This window comes from Macaca nemestrina, chromosome 19 (assembly GCF_043159975.1).
Source record: "Macaca nemestrina isolate mMacNem1 chromosome 19, mMacNem.hap1, whole genome shotgun sequence".
Classification (NCBI taxonomy): Eukaryota; Metazoa; Chordata; class Mammalia; order Primates; family Cercopithecidae; genus Macaca; species Macaca nemestrina.
In genome coordinates this window covers 79,864,850-79,886,012 of record NC_092143.1, presented here as the reverse complement: position 1 = coordinate 79,886,012, position 21,163 = coordinate 79,864,850, and the positions used below count along the sequence as shown (strand labels likewise).

The 21,163-nt window shown below is 40.7% G+C and overlaps 1 protein-coding gene across 4 annotated transcripts in view; it reads right to left on the bottom strand.

Moving 5' to 3' along the window:
- LOC105478883 (twisted gastrulation BMP signaling modulator 1) overlaps positions 1 to 21,163 on the bottom strand; it is a 113,988-nt gene that overhangs the window by 75,870 nt on the left and 16,955 nt on the right. For all 4 annotated transcript variants that reach the window (XM_071085685.1, XM_071085682.1, XM_071085683.1 and 1 more), the window contains exon 3: positions 11,997 to 12,096. In XM_071085685.1, the coding sequence (XP_070941786.1) occupies positions 11,997 to 12,096 (100 nt within the window). The remainder of the gene's footprint in view (positions 1 to 11,996; positions 12,097 to 21,163) is intronic.

Genomic DNA, 21,163 nt, shown 5'->3' with positions numbered 1-21,163 from the left:
GGGAGGCTGAGGCAGGGGAATGGTTTGAACCCGGGAGGTAGAGGTTGCAGTGAGCTGAGATTATGCCATTGCACTCCAGCCTGGGTGACAAGGCAAGACCCCATCTCAAAAAAAAAAGAAAAAAAAAAAAGTGATTTCTAAAATCCTTTAAATTAATGCAGTTTCCTTGCTTTGGCTGAGACTTACATTTGAGGCCATATGCAAATACTAAAAAACAAAAATTCACTTCTAAATATTCATAATGTAACCCCAAACCTGCTTTTGTGGCAACTTAAGGGACTTTTATAAGCAATTTTAAAGTATAGGGTCAATCTGTAATTTCCAAAAGTGAGGGAAGTTAGATCAGTCTAATAGGCCCAACGGGTATCACACAAAAGGGAATTTCTTTTTTAAGTTTAATCTGGAGTAAAGGTACTGCTATTCAGTATCTCAGGGAAACACCTCAGAGTTAAGTTATTATTATTCCATTTTGGCTACTTAGAGTAAAATCCCCTTAACTTAAAAAATGAACAATTACCTAACATAGCTTTTCTGGGGGGAAATGGTTATTGAAATTGTTCCTGAATATTATGCTATGGCTCATATTTTTTTTTTTTTTTTTTGAGACAGAGTCTCGCTTTGTCGCCCAGGCTGGAGTGCAGTGGCCGGATCTCAGCTCACTGCAAGCTCCGCCTCCCGGGTTTACGCCATTCTCCTGCCTCAGCCTCCCGAGTAGCTGGGACTACAGGCGCCCACCACCTCGCCCGGCTAGTTTTTTGTATTTTTAGTAGAGACGGGGTTTCACCATATTAGCCAGGATGGTCTCGATCTCCTGACCTCGTGATCCGCCCGTCTCGGCCTCCCAAAGTGCTGGGATTACAGGCTTGAGCCACCGCGCCCGGCCCTATGGCTCATATTTTATACAACTCACAAGTTTTGACAGGCTCAGAGCAGGAAAGAATACTTAAATGAATGTCCCTGAAGAAAATTCACTCTAAGGAAGAAGCTACTGTTACTAGTAGAAAACATCTGTGGCTGGACTTAATTTTGGAATTAGGTCCTGTGCTATTTGACCCAATGGATAAATTACATTCAGTTTTGGTTTTCTGAATCAATGCATCAGTTTTAAAAGTAAATTCTGAATAGGCGTAAATGACTCTAGTCTTTGGTGTCTTTAAGTACTTATCGGGTAACAATTGCAAACATCTAGACCAAACAAACATCTTTGGCAAAATAAAACCCTACAAAAAAGCACATAAAGCATTATCCTTTGGCATACAAATTCTAGTATATGTATTCAGTGAAATTCAACAATGACAATGGTTGAATTTGGGAGGGGATTGGAAAGTGATCATGATGTACCTAAAACTAGATAGAGGTTAAAGCTCCATGACATTGGTCTGGACAATGATTTTTTTTTTTTTAGATGGTGTCTTGCTCTGTTGCCAGGTTAGAGTGCAGTGGCACGATCTCGGCTCACTGCAACCTTCACCTCCCGGGTTCAAGCAATTCTCCTGCCTCAGCCTCCCAAATACCTGGGACTACAGGCGCATGCCACCACACTCGGCTAATTTTTGTATTTTTAGTAGAGACGGGGTTTCACCATGTTGGCCAGGATGGTCTCGATCTCTTGACCTCATGATCCGCCCACCTCAGCCTCCCAAAGTGCTAGGATTACAGATGTGAGCCACTGCGCCTGGCTGGACAATGATTTTTTTGGACATGAATCCAAAAGCACAGGGAACAAAAGCAAAAATAGACAAATGGAATTACATCAAAGTAAAAAGCTTCTGCATAGTCAAGGAAACAATCAATAGAATGAAGAGACAATCTACAGAATGGGAAAAAATATTTGCAAACCATACATTTGATAAGCAGTTAATATAAAAAATATGTAACGAACTCAGGGGGCTGGGCATGGTGGCTTATGCCTGTAATCCCAGTGCTTTGGGAGGCTGAGGTGGGAAGATCACTTGAGGCCAGGAGTTTGAGATGAGCCTGGGCAGCATAGTGAGATCCCATTGCTACAAAAATTAAAAAGGAAGCTGGGTATGGTGGTGCACACACTCCAGCCTGTGCAATGGAACAAGACCCTGTCTCAAAGCAAAAAAAGGAACTCAAACAACCTAACAGTGAGAAAGCAAATAATCCAATGTTAAAAAATGGGCAAAGGGCCCAGGCGTGGTGGCTCATGCCTGTAATCCCAGCACTTTGGGAGGGCGAGGTGGGAGTATCATGAGGTCAGGAGTTTGAGACCAGCCTGGCCAACATGATGAAACCCCATCTCTGCTAAAAATACAAAAATTAGCCAGGCATGGCGGCAGGCACCTGTAATCCTAACTACTCGGGAGGCTGAGGCATGAGAATTGCTTGAACCTGGGAGGCAGAGAGGGCAGTGAGCCAAGATCGCACCATTACATCCAGCCTGGTTGACAGAGCAAGACTCCAACCCAAAAAAAAAAAAAAAAAAAAAAGGTCGAAGGATCAGAAGAGACATTTCTCAAAAGAAGACGTACAAATTGCTAACAGACATATGCTGTATATGTAAAAATGCACAAAATCACTAATCACCAAGTGATACAATTTATTTTATTTTATTTTATTTATTTATTTATTTATTTATTTAATTATTTAATTATTTATTTATTTATTTATTTATTGAGACACAGTCTCACTCTGTTGCCCAGGCTGGAGTGCAATGGCACAATCTTGGCTGACTGCAAACTCCGCCTCCTGGGTTCAAGTGATTCTTGTGCCTCAGCCTCCTGAGTAGCTGGGATTACAAGCGTGCACCACCATGCTCGGCTAATTATTACTATTATTTTTTTTGAGACAGAGTCTTGCTCTTGTTGCCCAGGCTGGAGTGCAGTTGCATGATCTCAGCTCACTGCAACTTTCACCTCCCGGGCTCAAGCGATTCTCCTGCCTCAGCCTCCCGAGTAGCTGGGACTACAGGCATGTGCCACCATGCCCAGCTAATTTTTGTATTTTTAGTAGAGATGGAGTTATACCATGTTCACCAGGTTGGTCTCAAACTCCTCACCTCAGGTGATCTGCCCTCCTTGGCCTCCCAAAGTGCTGGGATTACAGGCGTGAGCCATCGTGCCCGGCCAATTTTTGTATTTTTAATAGAGATGGAGTTTCACTGCGTTGGCCAGCCTGATCTTGAACTCCTGACTTCAAATGATCCACCTGCCTCAGCCTCCCAAAGTGCTGGAATTACAGACGTGAGGCACTGCGCCCAGCCCAAAGCAATACAAATTAAAACCACAATAATGGCCAGGTGCGATGGCCCACGCCTGTAACCCCAGCACTTTGGGAGGCCAAGGCGGGTCAGGAGTTCAAGACCAACCTGGCCAAGATGGTGAAACCCTATCTCTACTAAAAATACAAAAAAATTAGCCAGGCATGGTGGCAGGCACCTGTAATCTCAGCTAGGTGGGAGGCTGAGGCAGAGAATTGCTTGAATAAGGGAAGAGGAGGTTGCAGTGAGCCGAAATCATGCCACTGCACTCCAGCCTGGGCAACAGAGTGAGGATCCATCTCAAAAACAAAACAAAAGAAAACAAAAAGACACCACAATAAGATATTACCTCATACCTTTTAGAAGGGCCACTATAAAAAAGATGAAAGGCAACAAGTGTTGGAGAGGGCATGGAGAAAAGGGAATCCTTGCACACTGTTGGTGGGAATGTAAATGAGTACAACCATTAGGGAGAACAGTATGGAAGTTCCTAAAAAAATTAAAAATAGAACTAGCTCAGTATGTCAAAGAGATATTTGCATTCCCATGTGCCCTGCAGCATTCTTCACAATAGTCAAGATAGAGATCAATCTAATTGTCCAAAAATGGATAAGGAAAATGTGGTATATATGCACAATGTGGTATATTTTATATATACAATATAAAATACAATTCCGCTTTATATACAATGGAATACTATTCAGCCTTAAAAAAAGAAGGAAATCCTGTCAGTGGTCCCCAGCCTTTCTGGCAATAGGACTGGTTTCAGGATGAAACTGTTCCACCTTGGATCATCAGGCATTAGATTCTCATAAGGAGCATGCAACCGAGACCCCTTGCATGTGCAGTTCACAATAGGGTTCAAGCTCCTGTGAGAATCCAATGCTGCCGCGGACCTGACAGGAGACGGAGCTCAGGCGGTGATGCTCGCTTGCCTGGTGTTCACCTTCTGCTGTGTGGCCCGGTTCCTAAGAGGTGGTGGACTGCTACTGGTCCATGGCTCAGGGGTTGGGGGCCCCGATTTACAACAACATGGATGAACCTGGAGGACATCATTAAGTAAAATAAGCCAGACACAGAAAGGCAAATACCGCATGATTTCACTTATATGTGGAATCTAAAAAAGTTGAACTCATAAGAAGTAGCAAGCAGAATGGCTACCAGGAGCTGAGGAAAAGGGGAGGTGTCCATCAAAGAATGCAAAATTTCAGTTAGATAGAAAGAATAAATTCAAGAGATCTATTGTATAATATGGTGACTATAGCTAATAACAATGTATTGTATTCTTGAAAATTGCTGACTGGGCACAGTGGCTCACACCTGTAATCCCAGCACTTTTGGGAAGCCAAGGTGGGAGGACTGCTTGAGCCCAGGAGTTCAAGACCAGTCTGGATAACACATTGACACCCCCTCTCTACAAAAAATTTTAAAATTAGCCAGGCGAGGTAGCATAGTCCCAGCTACTCGGGAGGCTGAGGTGGGAGGAACACTTGAGCTCAGGAGGTTGAGGCTACAGTGAGCTGTGACAGCATCACTGCACTTCACCCTGGGTGACAGAGACCCTATCTCAAGAAAAAATAAAAAAGAAAATTGCTAAGAGAGTAGATTTTAAGTGTTCTCACCATACACAGAAGAGGTGAGGTAATGCATGCTCATTAGCTCTATGCAGCCATTCCACAATGTATACATATTTCAAAACAACCTGTTGCACTGGGTAAATATATACAATTATTATTTGTCAATTCAAATTAGTAATAGTAAATGTTGTATCTAAATAATTTGCATAGCTTTTCTTAAAACAAAAAACAGAAAATTTGAACTCCTAGCACCTATTTATTCCTTAATATTAGAAAAGTAACATGTGTTAGAGTGAAGCAAGACAGAAATCCATTCTGGGCAGGAACCGACGGATCTACCTGGATCTGACCTGAGATATGAGAGAGTCATAACGAAAAGCCTGGATGTTCCAAAAGGAAGATGCCAAGACCCATCAAGGAACTGTGGCGCTGAGTTCAAAGTCAGAGTTCAAAGCATTTGCCTAACAAAGAGCAGGATTAAAGAAAAAACATGTGATCCATTAGGTGGTACAGCCTGTCCCAGGGTTGCGTTCCCAGTGCAGAGCTGTCTGATCCTGTTTTCCTGGGTTTTGCAGGCACTGTGCCTATTGCCTGACACCACCCACCTTTTCTGGTTCTTTCCCTGTACCCCTTTCTTCCATTCACCAGAGTGACATCTAGGATCTATGAGCTGGTGTGGCAAAATAAGCCAAGTTGTGGTTGCTAAGCAGGTTTTCAGTAGGCTTCCCAGCCTCGGTCTTGGAGCTTATGATGCTTCCAATTTATTAAGTACAATAAATGATCTTGGTACGACAAAGAATCTGCTATTTCTAGATCAACATTATACAAACAGTGCACCACTTAATTATAGTGTTCCATGACATGCTAAACAGGTGGTTCAAGATGAAAACGTTCATGCTTGCCATGTTTTAATTCATTGGCACAAGTTATTAATTTTTTCTTTTAATTGTTTTGAAACAGGGTCTTGATCTGTTGCCCAGGCCGGAGTGCAGGGGTACAATTATAGCTCACTACAGCCTCAAACTCCTGGGCTCAAGTGATCCTCCTGTCTCAGCCCTCCAAGTAGCTAGGACTACAAGCATGCATTACTATGCCCAGTGAATTTTTTGTTTTTTATTTCGTAGAGACAGAGTCTCCCTATGTTGCCCAGGCTGATCTTGAACTCCTGGGCTCATGCAATCCTCCCACCTAGGCCTCCCAAAGTGCTGGGATTACAGGTGTAAGCCTCTGCGCCCAGCCTAGTTTTTTTCTTCTTCTTTCTTTTTATCTTTTTCTCTTTTTTTTTTTGAGATAAAGTCTCACTCTGCCACCTAGGCTGGAGTGCAGTGGCTCAGACATGGCTCAGTACAGCCTCAATCTCCCGGCCTCAAGCGATTCTCCTGCCACAGCCCCTGCTCCTGCTCAAGTAGCTGGGACTACAGGCACATGCCACACATGCCCAGCTAAATTTTATATTTTTTGTAGACAGGGGTTTTGCCATATTGCCCAGGTTGGTCTCAAACTCAAGTGATCCATCTGCCTTGGCCTCCCAGAGTGCTGGGGTTATAGGTATGAGTCACTGCACCCAGGCAATTTTTTTTTTTTTTATAATTTAACCATAGAATTCAACATTTATTTATTTATTAAAAAAAAATTTTTAGAGATAGGGTCTTACTCTGTTGCCCAGGCTGGAGTGCTGTGGTGCAATGAGAGCTCACTGCAGCCTTGACCTCCTGGGCTTAAGTAATCCTCCTGCCTTAACCTCCCAAGTAGCTGGGACCATATGTGCATGCCACCACACCTAACTAATTAAATTTTATTTTGTGTAAAGATGGGGTCTCCTTATGTTGCCTAGGCTGGTCTCGAACTCCTGGGCTCAAGTGATCCTCCTGCTGTGGCCTCCCAAAGTGCTGGAATTACAGGCATGAGCCATCATGATCAGGCAGAATCCAACTTTTAAAGCACATTAAACATGAATCGAAGTTATAATGTCTTAATGGCATTAAAGAGTCTATTATTAAATCATTCATCATTTCATGCTTTTCTAAAATGTATTTTAAGCTACTATGTAGTAATGTAGGATTCCATTTACATTATACAGAAAAATTCCAGCGAATAACTGCAGAAGTAATGATAAAAATAGAAAATCATTGTTCTATAACTTTTTTTTCTTTTCTTTTTTCTTTTTTTTTTTTTTTTTGAGACAGAGTCTCACTCTGTTGCCCAGACTGGAGTGCAGTGGTATGATCTCAGCTCACTGCAACTTCTGCCTCCTGGGTTCAAGCAATTCTCCTGCATCAGCCTCCCTAGTAGCTGGGATTACAGATGCCCACCACCACACCTGGCTAAGTTTTGCAGTTTTAGTAGCGACAGGGTTTCGTCATGTTGGCTAGGCCGGTCTCGAACTCCTGACTTAAGGTGATCTCCCCAACTTGGCCTCCCAAAGTGCTGGGATTACAGGCATGACCCACCATGGCTGGCGGTTTTACAACTTCTAATGAAGTAGCTGACTTAGGCAATGGTCATCAACGAAGGGTGAAATCACCAGGTGAAAGGCTGATGAGGCCCTTTATCACCAAGGGATCAGACTTTCACCATCAGAACTCATGGGATCAATTTTAGCATTACTAAAAGCAGGACGTCTGGATATTGTTTGACTTCGTGTACACTATACCACTGTTCCCTCCTCCCCAAAACTGAGCCTCAATCTAATCAAGCCTTTATATCTAACTTCCAGCCTACAGGAAATAGAGAAGACCAACTAACATGTTAAATAACCAAAAGAAGCAATCAGCCAAATCCAGAATGTGGTTTATTTTGAAGAAACCAATCATGACTAGTTTCTTCAAAAAGCCAGTAGAATATTAAAGGATGGGAGAAACAGGGAGGAGAAACTGTTTTAGAATAAAAAAAACTTAAGAAATCTAACAACCAAATACAGTGAGTAATCCTTTTTGGATCTTGATTTGAGAAAAACAACTGTCAAAAACATTTAGTCTTCAGTGAAATCTAAGTATGATCTGAGTGGTATTAGACAATATTAAAGAAGTACTGTTAATTGACTAGGTGCGGTGGCTCACGCATGTAATCCCAGCACTTTGGGAGGCTGAAGAGGGCAGATCACTTGAGGTCAGGAGTTCTAGACCAGCCTGGACAACATGGTGAAATCTCATCTGTACAAAACATACAAAAAATTATCTGGGTATGGTGGCGTTTGTTTGTAGTCCCAGCTCCCTGGGAGGCTAAGGCAGGAGAATCACTTGAACCCAGGAGGCGGAGGTTGCAGTGAGCCGAGAATGCGCCAGTGCACTCCAGCCTGGGCGAAAGAGCAAAACTCTGCCTCAAAAATAAAGATAAAAATAAAATAAAGATGTGCTGTTAATTACATTACAGTAATGACATAGTGTTATGTACGAATACTCTTTTTTTGAGATGTATAACTAAAGTACATCGGGGTAATAGTGAAACGATTTACTTTATAATACCCAAGCAAAACAAAAAGGTTGTGGGGAAAAACAGACACATACCAACAGATGAATGGATGAAACAAGTCTGGCAATGTATTAACAACTGTTGAAGCAGGTAGGACGTACAGCAGATCACTGTACTCTCTATTTTTGTGTACATTTGGAAAAGTAAAAATAGTAAAACAAGAAAAAAGGGCTTGTGGGTGGAGATCTGGGATCCAAAACCCACAGGATTTGAGGAATATGTTGGAGAGCAACGATGAAAATGAACTATGGTAGTTATTCTTACCTTAAGAAACAATCAGAAAAGGGAAGCCCTTATACAAGGGAGCCACAGGAGAAAGCTTCCTAGAGAAAGTGTGTGCTGAAGTCCACAGAATGAGAGAGGAAAGGAAGGCTGCATTCTAATTTGGGTTCTCTTAGAGGTCTGTGCCCCACCCATGAAAAGTATGGGGACTATTTCAACTTAGGAAGGAGGAGCAGCCGCAGGTTTGCAAAGGACATTAAGAGAGCCTAATTTGGAAGAGAGCTGCCTATAAGGAGGAGGACTGCTATATAAATAGAACTGGAATATCTCAATTTTATCCTAGAAAGTGGCAAGATTAACTTAATTTAAAATGAAAGATAAAGTTACATTATGAGCTTAATCAAAGTTTAAAACTGGACATCCAACCCTTAAAAGTAAGTAAGCTTTTTTTTTTTTTTTTTTTCAATGAGAACTAGCCTGGAAGCATATCAGTTGCTTCTAAAATTGTAGAGATATAAGCATGTATAATTATTCTTTCTCAGTGGAAAAAAATGCAGAACTCTCTTCCTAAAAGAAGACACTGAACAGCACTGTCATCATGGTGTGATGGTTAAGACACACACATATATAACACACATACACTCACATTCATACACTCGCACAAACACTCTCACACATATACGTGCACACTATTTTAGGCAATGCTATCAATAAAAGTTCATTTGTGTATTTTGGCATCCATGTTTAAGTTAAATTCTTACGTGTGAGGCTGGGCACACTGGCTCATGCCTGTGATCCCAGCACTTTAGGAGGCTGAGGCGGGTGGATCACTTGAGCCCAGGAGTTTGAGACCAGCCTGGGCAACATGGCGAAACCCTGGCACCACCAAAACTACAAAAATCAGCTGGGTGTTGTGGTTCATTCCTGCAGTCCCACCTACTTGGGAGGCTGAGGCAGGAGGACTGCTTGAGCCCAGAAGGTTGAGCCTGCAGTGAGCCATGATCACGCCACTGCACTCCAGCCTAGGCAACATAGCAAGACCCTGTCTCAAAAAAAAATCTTTTGTGTGTATATCAGAGATTAAGATGGCTATTTTCTCTTTTTTACTTTCATTGTACATATTAAATTAATAAACAGTTAATGCCCTAAAATAATTCAAAGCCAGCTGTTAGAGATACCAAGAGGAATATAAGAGGACAGAGGAAAAGATACTTGTGCCCCCATTCTCTCAGAATTCACTACAAAACACTAAAGAAAAACAAGAAATGGAAACACTAACTCTATGTGTGGAGAAGCTAAGAGCTAAAGGTACCTGACTGAGCAGAGTCTCCACACAGGCCACGTGCCCCACGGAACCCTGAGGAGACTCAGGAGCTGGAGGTGCCAGTGTGGCAGAGGCAAGCCTATTCTGTGGGGTAGTAACACCTTCAGGTCCCTGTCTCTTCTTCCACAACTGTAGGAAAGGAGAGAGTTATTCTTTAGAGAAATTAAGCCAAAGAGGCCCTGGACTGGGAATGCCAAAAATGGCAAAGGATAGAGATGAGTATGGGAAAAAAACAAGGAAAGTAAATAAAAGTATGCTCACTGTTCACTGTGACCTCACCCCTCAGGTTCCCAGAACATTTGCAGCCTGGCAGACCGCCCCTTACCCCAGCCTCAACCCCAGCAGGAAACCGGGAAATCTTTCTCTAGAAAAAATGTGCAACCCTAAGGGGAAAGATCTATAGACATGAAATAAGAGGGCTCGTCAGTGAAAAAGGCAGTTTATCCTCCAACCACCTTTTAGTGAGGCAAACTAGATTCCATGCCCTGTCCATGGATTAGGTACTCCCAGTCCGCTTTGGAGTACCTAAATTGTACAAAGGAATAGACAGCCAAGGGTCACCAGACACCTGAGAAAATGGAAACCATGCAAGGAGTAGAAGGAAAAAACTCAACAGCAACCACAAAACTGTGTAATTAAGAATTCCAGAAAGATAAGAAAAATATATTACATAAAGAACAAGAACAGTATGTTCCTTCAAAAAGGACAATCAGAGAAGGGCTCTTGGAAATTAAAAAAGGAAGTAAAAATTAAAAAAATTAATACAAGGGTGAAACGGTTAGGAAATCTCTCAAGAAGTACACCCAAAATACAGGAAGACAGATAATGGGATAACTCATTTAATTAATTAGTGCTGACCTTATTATGCATCCCATGAATATATATCACTAATTCATTAGAGTGATTCTTAAAGTAAATACTGATTTCACTAGAAGGAGTGATAAAATCACATTAGGAAGATAAAGAGATAACAGAACTAAATGCGTGTCTACCATAAGAGGAAGTCAACTGATAGTTTCTAACATCAAAGAATCAAGAGAGTAGTATAGGGTTATTATTCAGAATTCTGGAAGAAGTGCAATGCTGAAAAGTTGTAAGTGGTAGTCTCTGGGCATAGGATCAAAGGCTTGGAAAGAAGTGAGATGGGATTGTTTTAGTACTATGTGCCTTAAAAACTATATGCATATAGCCTATTTTGATAAAGGATAATGTAAAAAACATCAGTATGACTATATTCCTGTTCTGAAGGAGATTATACTCAGTTGAAAAAAACACGCAAAACAACGATTATAGGAGCGTGCAATAAATGATCTCTCAGAAGCATAGAGGATCCTCTATCTCAGTCAAATAAGGAAGGTTTCCAAGGAATGGGGATACTTGACCTGGGGTTTTAAAGGTTGAAAATGAGTTAACTGGTCAGAGAAGGGCTGACAGGTGTTTCTTCTGACACACGTAAGTTTTCTTTCTAACACACAAATGATAGCATTCTATAAACATAATTTTGAACCTGGCTTTTTTTACTTAACACATCTTGGGAATGTTTCTTCTTATAAAACCTACTTCTTATTAAAAACAAAATAGGCCGGGCGCGGTGGCTCAAGCCTGTAATCCCAGCACTTTGGGAGGCCGAGGCGGGTGGATCACGAGGTCAGGAGATCGAGACCATCCTGGCTAACATGGTGAAACCCCGTCTCTACTAAAAATACAAAAAAACTAGCTGGGCGTGGTGGCGGGCGCCTGTAAGTCCCAGCTACTCGGAGGCTGAGGCGGGAGAATGGCGTGAACCCGGGAGGTAGAGCTTGCAGTGAGCCGAGATCGCGCCACTGCACTCCAGCCTGGGCGACAGAGCGAGACTCCGTCTCAAAAAAAATAAATAAATAAAATAAAATGCTGCTGCTTATAAAAAATTCAACAGTATAAAAACTTTCAAAATAAAAAGTTAAAAATTCTGCCTTGGCCCCCCCACTCCTACTTCCCAAGGATAAGCACTTTTAAATACATGTATAGGTAAATACTACTGAATACAACTGAATGTAAAAATACAACGTTCTGTATGTTTACTGTATCTCCCACACATACTTGTTCATACATATAAACTACATTTATATTCCTCAAAGTCTCTTAAAAACAAGGATTCTGTGATAAGAAATATTAAGAAGTTTCCCTTGTATCAACTTACCGACACAGTCACAGCACTCGTCCCAAAGGGCCCCGAGACACAGCATGCACTCCTTACAGCAGGAGCAATTGCCTTCGCCCGGCCGGCACTGGCAGAGCTCCTAGAAACAAGGCAGATGTTAAACTTCAAATTCCAAATGACGATATAGAAAACTGTTACTTTTTAAGCAAAAAACCCTGCCATATTTGCATTTACAGTAATGTATTCTTGACATAATTTTTTATTCAACATTATTAACTATTCATCAGAACATAAATATCTACAATGTCACATAGATTTTTTTTTGGACACATTCAGTGAACATACTTTGAATGCTTTAACCATATTTTGAAATAAGGAAAATATTTTATTTTATAACCCATTACTTGACTACCCACACCACCTCAACGAATAATTCAGTACAAGAACCAAAACTGCTTCTCAGCTATTATACTCATTGCCCAAATTTAAACAAATAGCCAACTTGTAGGGTTTCTCAATATGTAAAATGTGAGTAAAAGAAATTCGGAAATTCTATTTTTCTTGTTCCATGATACAGAAAACAGTGTGCTCGGTATGGTAGATTATTTACAAAGAAGGTGGCAATTATTTCCCTCTCTAGGTCTCCCCTCTTTGCAATGCAGCTTCACAGTTCCTCTGATCAAGGGACAGGGTCAATTTCTAGACCTCTTGAATTTAGGTGATCCTGAGATTCACTCTGGTCAACAGGGTTTGGTGGATATGACATTATGTCACTTCTGAGTTCAGGCCTCAAGAAGCCTTGAGTGCATCCACTGCTTCTCTTAGGACTTTGCCCAGCTGCCATGTGAAGCCAGGATATGGCCATGTGGACAAGTCAGTCCACCTGGGGCCATCCTAGATCAGCCAGCTTCCAATAAACCAGCAGCTGCCAACAGACACGGGAATAAGGCTAGAAAATCACCCAGCCGATCCAGGCTCAAACTGTCAACCCACAGAAACAAGAGCTAAATAAATGGCTATTGTTTTAACCCACTAAACGTTAGGGTGGTTTGTCACTCCACAAGAGCTAAGATAGCTTGCTCTGTACATGAAGTTCTAAAGTAATTCCTTTAGCACTTGCCCCTGCCCTCCCCTTGCCATCAGATTGCCACTCCTGAATAGACCCAACTGAAATGGAAATTCTGCAGCCACCACTGATTACTTGCTTTCCCTGGTTTAAGATACCACATATATTTATAAGAAAAACATTAATATTTTATTATTTTGGTGGAAATAACTTATGACAAAACTGATTTTACTCTCAGGCTTAGAAGGAATTTCACAGGTCAACAAAACCATCTTTCTATGTAACAGCTGAATCGCTTCTATAATGTTCCATCAACATATGGCCATTGCAGCCCACAGCTGACAAGGAATTTAATAACCCAAAATAGCCGGTCCCAATCTTATAAAGTTTTAAGTGTTTTGTTTTGTTGAACTGAAGCCTGATTCCCAGAAGCCAGGTCCTTAAGACCTCCCTCCTCCAAATATAATTTCTCTTCAACAAAGCCATTCTAATTTTTCATGGCACCTGCCCCGGACAGTTTGGAATGTCTGCCCTGCTTGGCTGCCACCTGCCTTTGATTCCCACCCTGTCTGCAGCTCTGTTTTGAACTATGTGACCTTTTTTCTCCCTGGCTACAAATAATTGGAACAGAGGTAAAAAACAGACTGTAGCTGGTCAATCAGATTGTCTTCTAAGATTTTGGAAGTAAGACACAGATAACTGTCAATCTCTGTTAGGAACTTGAACTAGGGGATGATACAAAGCTGAGGCTGGGGAGGCCATTTCAAAATAAGAGGTAAAAAATTATCCTGTGGCCCCCCCATTCCTATTTTCCAAAGATAAGCACTATGACATTCATGGTCACAAGGAGAAAAGAAGGGAGGGAAGAAGCCATTCTGATTCCTAATAATGCTCCAGTTCTTGGTTCTAGTGCCAACTGCACTTCCTGTTCTTAGAGATACTGTTATTAGTTGGAAATATTCTTCATTGAGATATTCTTACCAATTGGAATAGGCTTTAGTTATTTCCAACCAAAAAAGCCCTGTTTAAAACAAAATGATTTCTATTTTTATTCCCCCACGTCCTCATTTTAGATCAAATACTCCCATGGTTTCTTCACTTGTTCCCCATGACATGATGTTAACCCTGCCATTAGCTTTGTCATTAGGTGAAAGTGTGGTAATCCTAAATCATCATCATCCCTATCCCCCTCCTCCTCCCCCTGTTCCCCTCCTCTTCCTTATGGCATAATGTAACTAGCCAAGAAGGAGAGAATCCTGCTTACCTCCTTGATTGTGAACACTAGTTTTTAAAATTAAAGAAGCCTAAAATTTGTTTGTTTGGGATAGCAATATGCTGTCAGCAACTGTGGTACTTTCAAACCATTCCAACAAATCATTTCAGTAAGATTTTAAAAATCTGAGACCTAATGGAATGCTATTGATATGCATGTTTTTAAAAATTAACTAGTGCAATGTAACTATTATTTCTCATTTCTATACCTCAATACTGTGCTTTTAAAATGTAAACACAGGTCATAATATTTATCCCTATTAAATATTTCTACACTGTTGGAGTCAGCCCATTATTCTAATATGACATTTTTTGCAGCACTGATTTTAATTCCTTGGGTTTTGTTGTTGTCTGTCTCCAAAAGTCCCCTCGCTAATTATACAGCACTTTCTTTTTGTTTTGTTTTTTTGTTTGTTTGTTTGTTTTTTTGAGACGGAGTCTCGCTCTGTTGCCCAGGCTGGGGTGCAGTGGCCGGATCTCAGCTCACTGCAAGCTCCGCCTCCCAGGTTCACGCCATTCTCCTCCCTCAGCCTCCCGAGTAGCTGGGACTACAGGCGCCCGCCACCTCGCCCGGCTAGTTTTTTGTATTTTTTAGTAGAGACGGGGTTTCACCATGTTAGCCAGGATGGTCTCGATCTCCTGACCTCGTGATCCGCCCGTCTCGGCCTCCCAAAGTGCTGGGATTACAGGCGTGAGCCACCGCGCCCGGCCATATACAGCACTTTCAAGAATCAACACTTGTGCTATTTTCTAACTATTAGTTTGATATAAGCGTATATGTGTGACCTAATATATGCACATTGTAATATTTTAGTAATGCAGAATTTTGTACACTCAGGCTGCATTCATGTGACATAGACATTAGGTAACTTTGCTGGGCCTATAAGAAAGAGAGGGACTGAAAGGGCAGGGACTTAATAAGTATAGCTGCTTCATCACAAAACTGGTAATGCCTGATTCAGACAAGCTCCAACTTAGCTGGCAATCTAGAAAAACAGAATTGCCAAAGCTATACTTTGTCTTTGGAGTAAGAGAACATTTTCTGAGTACATACTTTTTAGAAACAGCATCAGACAAGAATACTAACAATCTTTTTTTTTTTTTTTTAGATTTATAAAGGTTAGCACTTAGTCACAAGAAACAAAGTTTTTTAAAAAAATTTAATTTACATTATGTGTATAAAATATCCTTTTACTATCTTAGTTGCTTATACAGGTTGAGTATTCCTTATCTGAAATGCTGGGTACCAAAAGTGTTTTGGATTTTGAGTTTATTTGGATTTTGTAATATTTGCATTATACCAGCTGAGCATCCCGTATCCAAAAATCTAAAGCCTTTCAATGAGCATTTCCTTTGATGTCATGTCGATGCTCAGAAAGTTTCCGATTTGGGAGCATTCTGGAGTTCAGATTTTTGGATTTGGAATGCTCAACCTGTATTTACATTATTGACTAAACTAACTCAGGAGAAACAAACTAGAAAAGTAACAAATTTATTCAAAGTCTCTCCTTTTTCTGCAGCTTCCAAATGGTAGCTTGCTAAATGAATTACTGTATATTATGTCAAATAAGTTTTAAAAATGAACGTCAATGTAATGGCTCCCATTAGAGAAATCTGAGTCTGTGAGGCATTCATTATGCCTTTTACTGTCAGGTATTTGTGAAGTGTTTTAAACTAGAATGAAAAGGTGGGTGAGACTGAGATTACTGTGAACAAACGTTGTTTTAACAAAATGTTGTTAAAAACATTAACAAATGTAGTTTTAACAAACGTTAAAACAGCCTATTTAAAAGTTGCTTGAACTTGCCCAGGTTATCTAGTTCTTTAGATTAAATGTATTTCACACCCTCTTAATAGATGCCTGTCCTGCACTTTTACTGCTTTACAATTTAGTGATAGAATACAATGTGAAAAGCTATGGTAGGGAGAAACAAGAGGGAAATGACAGAGATAAGCTTTCATTACTGTACTATTAAAGAGACAAAAATTCAGTTTAAGACTTTAACGGTGAAAACTACTATTAAAACTTGTAGGACACCAAACAACAATATCCTGGCTAATATTTTTCTTTCTTTCTACCTTACTACAGAAAAGACTAAAAAACCTTTGTCTTAATAAAGCAGAAGTTTAATCACCATAAATTAAGAAATGTTCATAACTCGGGTAAATGAGCCTCCACATACACCAAATACTCTCTATTCTTCATAACTCACATCAGCATTCTTTTTAGGAGATTGGCAAATAAGAAAAACAAGCTCCTCAAACCGACCTTTTGAAAACAGAGTTTGGGCCGGGCGCGGTGGCTCAAGCCTGTAATCCCAGCACTCTGGGAGGCCGAGACGGGCGGATCACGAGGTCAGGAGATCGAGACCATCCTGGCTAACACGGTGAAACTCCGTTTCTACTTAAAAAAAAAATACAAAAAAACAAGCCGGGCGAGGTGGCGGGCGCCTGTAGTCCCAGCTACTCGGGAGGCTGAGGCAGGAGAATGGCGAAAACCCGGGAGGCGGAGCTTGCAGTGAGCTGAGATCCGGCCACTGCGCTCCAGCCTGGGCGACAGAGCGAGACTCCGTCTCAAAAAAAAAAAAAAAAGAAAAGAAAAGAAAACAGAGTTTGTGGCTGGGCGCGGTGGCTCACGCCTATAATCCCAACACTACACTTTGGGAGGCCGAGGCGGGCGGATCACAGGGTCAGGAAATCAAGACCATCCTGGCTAACACGGTGAAACCCCGTCTCTACTAAAAAAAAAAAATACAAAAAAACTAGCCGGGCGCGGTGGCGGCGCCTGTAGTCCCAGCTACCCGGGAGGCTGAGGCAGGAGAATGGAGTGAACCGACAGGCGGAGCTTGCAGTGAGCCGCGATCGGGCCACTGCACTCCAGCCTCGGCAACAAAGCAAGACTCCCTCTCAAAAAAAAAGAAAAGAAAAGAAAAGAAAACTTTACCCCTAGCTGTTTCAGTTACAAGAATACATGTCTTTTTTTTTTTTTTTTTTTTTTTTTTGAGACGGAGTCTCACTCTGCCGCCCAGGCAGGAGTGCAGTGGCGGGATCTCAGCTCACTGCAAGCTCCGCCTCCCGGGTTCACGCAGTTCTCCTGCCTCAGCCGCCCGAGTAGCTGGGACTACAGGTGCCCACCACCGCGCCCGGCTAGTTTTTAGTATTTTTTAGTAGAGACGGGGTTTCACCGAAGAATACACGTCTTCTATAACAAGAAAGGCTAAAGTCAAGATAAAAAGAAAGGTTTACCAAAATTTTTAAAGTATTTATTTAATTATATAAGACTTTGGAAAATATCTACTAGAGTAGAAAGAACGAACCCTAAATTCCTCCCCCTTTGGTAAATTCCTATGCATGTCTAACAAAATGATGATTATATACTACCTTGATCTAAAAAAAATAGCATTTCTCTACCATAAAAATCTGTCAACATAATTTAATCAGTGCGTAATAGTACATCAATGTGCCAAAATTCAGAAACAGTGATTAAATTCTTAATCCTTTCCACACCTTGTCCACTTTCTCATTTTTTATCACCTTCATAAACTTTATCAGTTTCTATTTTACTATTATTTCAAGTCTCCACTCCTTAAACAGAAAATATGGTAGAGCTGAAATTTAGAATTTTCTCTTTGGACTGGGTTATTTATATATTTTACTAACCTCACTATGACTAAATTTGGGTTCTGCTCAGTTGAATGGAACATGTGATCAAAACTAAACACCAAGTTCCCTGAAGTCAAAAATAAAGACTGACTCAATGCTTCCAATTATTTACTGCCACCACCTCCCCCAAAGTCTTTAAATGGGTTCTATTTAACCCTTACAGGCACTGTGCTAAGTATTTTATATGCATTGTCTTGAATCTCATAAAGATGCAGGTCGTTATTATGCTTATTTTTTAAATGAAGTCACGAAATTTATACAACTTCATTCAATTAGTGGCTAGAATTTGACCCCAGTTATGGTTAGGTATTCCTGTTTTTTAAACACTAAAATGAGAATATAAAAGTTATTTTTCATTAAGTTAACATTTTAATAATTATAGTTATTACTCTCTTAGAAAGAATAAGCCTATAATTAAACTTAGATAATTCTTTAGGTTGTTTAATCAAAGGCATTATTGTATCTTTCACTCTCAGTACCTGAATACAACTAGAAATGCCATTGCCCAAGTTTAATCATTGTTTGTAAGGTAAAATTGGAATCATTGGCTAAGAGTTGCAAAACCAGTGACTTGGAATGCAATACTTAATATTTTTTGTTGTCGCTTCAGCTGGTTAATGACTGTATCCTCTGCTTCCCTAGTCTGCAAGTCACAGAGAAAGTGTGGTTGCTCCTCATGTGCAGAAGAGAAGGCTGAGAATGAGTGGTTTCATGATTTCTGTGAGTTCACACAACTACGGCTTTGAAACAAGGTCTTCTGACTCAAGGCTCTTTCTACTACCATTGCTCTTGCATGTTAGAGGTGAGGTAATATGGAATAAGACATGTTCTATGTGTAAATAACTACGCTAGATGTTCTTAAAAGTTTGGTAGACACATTGTTCAATAATTTTATGATGGAAAAAAATTAAAACTTTACACTAAACGGAAAACTGAAATTTATACATTTGAGTTACTCTTTATTGACCAGCATGAGTATTTAGAGAGAATTTGGCAAACTGTTTTAAAAGTTTATATGAAATCAAAGTCTGGCAGGATGAAAAGTTTGATGGAAAAAATCTAATCATTGAAAATATATTTTATGGCCGGGCGCGGTGGCTCAAACCTGTAATCCCAGCACTTTGGGAGGCCGAGACGGGCGGATCATGAGGGCAGGAGATCGAGACCATCCTGGCTAACACAGTGAAACCCCGTCTCTACTAAAAAAATACAAAAAACTAGCCGGGCGAGGTGGCGGGCGCCTGTAGTCCCAGCTACTCGGGAGGCTGAGGCAGGAGAATGGCGTAGACCCGGGAGGCGGAGCTTGCAGTGAGCTGAGATCCGGCCACTGCACTCCAGCCTGGGCAACAGAGCGAGACTCCGTCTCCAAAAAAAAAAAAAAAGAAAATATATTTTACTACATTTATATTGAGGAAAACCTTCAATATGACAGAGAATTTCAAAATTTTAAATGCCAGAAGACAGACACAATCATCTTTAGAGAAGAATCTTATTCCATATACAGTCATGCTTTATCTCTTAAGGATAGGGATACGCTCTGAAAAATGTGTCTTTAAGCAATTCGGTTGTTATATGAATATCAGTGTATACCTACACAAACTTACATGGTAGAGCCCGCTGTAATGCTAGGCTATACGGTGTGGCCTATCGCTCCTAGGCTGCAAAGCTGTACAGCATGTTACTGTCCTGAATACTGTAAAATTATAACACAACGGTAAATATTTGCATGTTTAAACATAGAAAAGGTACAATAAAAATACAGTATTATAATCTTATGTGACCAACATCATACATGTTGTCTGCCATTGACCAAAATGTTGTTACGCAGTGCCATGACTATACAACTGATGTTCTGGTGAAATACTAATTCTTTATGCAAAATAAGTTGAGGGGGAGGATATTTATCCAAGACTAAGATTAGACTTTAAGAGTTAACATTTATTATACGAACTCCCAAATTTCTAGGCCAGAAATGGAAACTAACAACTTGAGGAAGAATCTTATTTATATTGACTCTTAGTTACTGATAAATATTTTCATTCTTGTTGCAAAGATCTGAGAGATGTGTTAACCCTGTTGCTATAATAAAACAAGGAAACGTCATTGAAAACAACATTATATTCTAGTAAAGACAGCAAATGACTTGGACTTACAAGATCTGGTTTTAAGCCCATAAGCTGTTTGTAACCCTGAGTCTTGGTTTCCCAGTCATGAAAAAGGAATGGTGTTCCTGGATTTTCCCTTACAAACTTTGGCATCCCAATGAGATAACGAGTATCAAAATGCTCTGGTGACCCAGCAATCCCATTCCTAGGTATTTACTCAAGAAATATTAAAACATAGGTCCATAAAAAGACCCATATGGGAAAGTATCAACATCATTCGTAATTACTGAAAACTGGAAACCATGCAAGGTCCAACAACCAGTGGGATAAACAAATTGCAGTACATCCACACAACGCAATCCTACTCATCAATAAAAAGGAAAGAACTACCAAACACACACAATAATATGGCTGAATCTCAAAGCCTTATACTGAATGAAAGAAGCTAGACAGAACAAAAGGCTATGTACTGTATGACTCCTTTTATATAGGGAAAAAAAATCAAATCAGTGGTTGCCAGGGGCTGAGGCTAGGGAAAAAGCTAGGTCCAGCTACAAAGGGGCACAAGGGAATGTTTTAGGGTGATGAAAAATATTCTCTATCTTGATTGTGGTAGTAGTTACATGAGTATATGTTTGCCAAAAATCATAAAACTGAACATCTAAAAAGAGTGAACAGGCCGGGAGCAGTGGCTCATGCCTATAATCCCAGCATTCTGGAAGGCCAAGGTGGGTGGATTGCTTGAGCTCAGGAGTTTGAGACCAGCCTGGCCAACACAGCAAAACCCCAACTCTACTAAAAAAATACAAAATTAGCCAGGGGTGGTGGTGTGTGCCTGTAATCCCAGCTACTTAGGAGGCTGAGGCAGAAGAATCTCTTGAACTCAGGAGGCAGAGGTTGCAGTGAGCTGAGATGGAGCCACTGTACTCCAGCCTGGGTGACAAAGCGAGACTCCATCTCAAAAAACAAAAATAACAAAACAACAACAACAAAAAAACCCAGCATGGTACATTGGGGTTTCTCCATAAATTTTGAAGAAATAAACCTAAGTTGAAAAATATAAAGCATTAAGTTGGTATTAAGCAATGCAGAAGACAGTT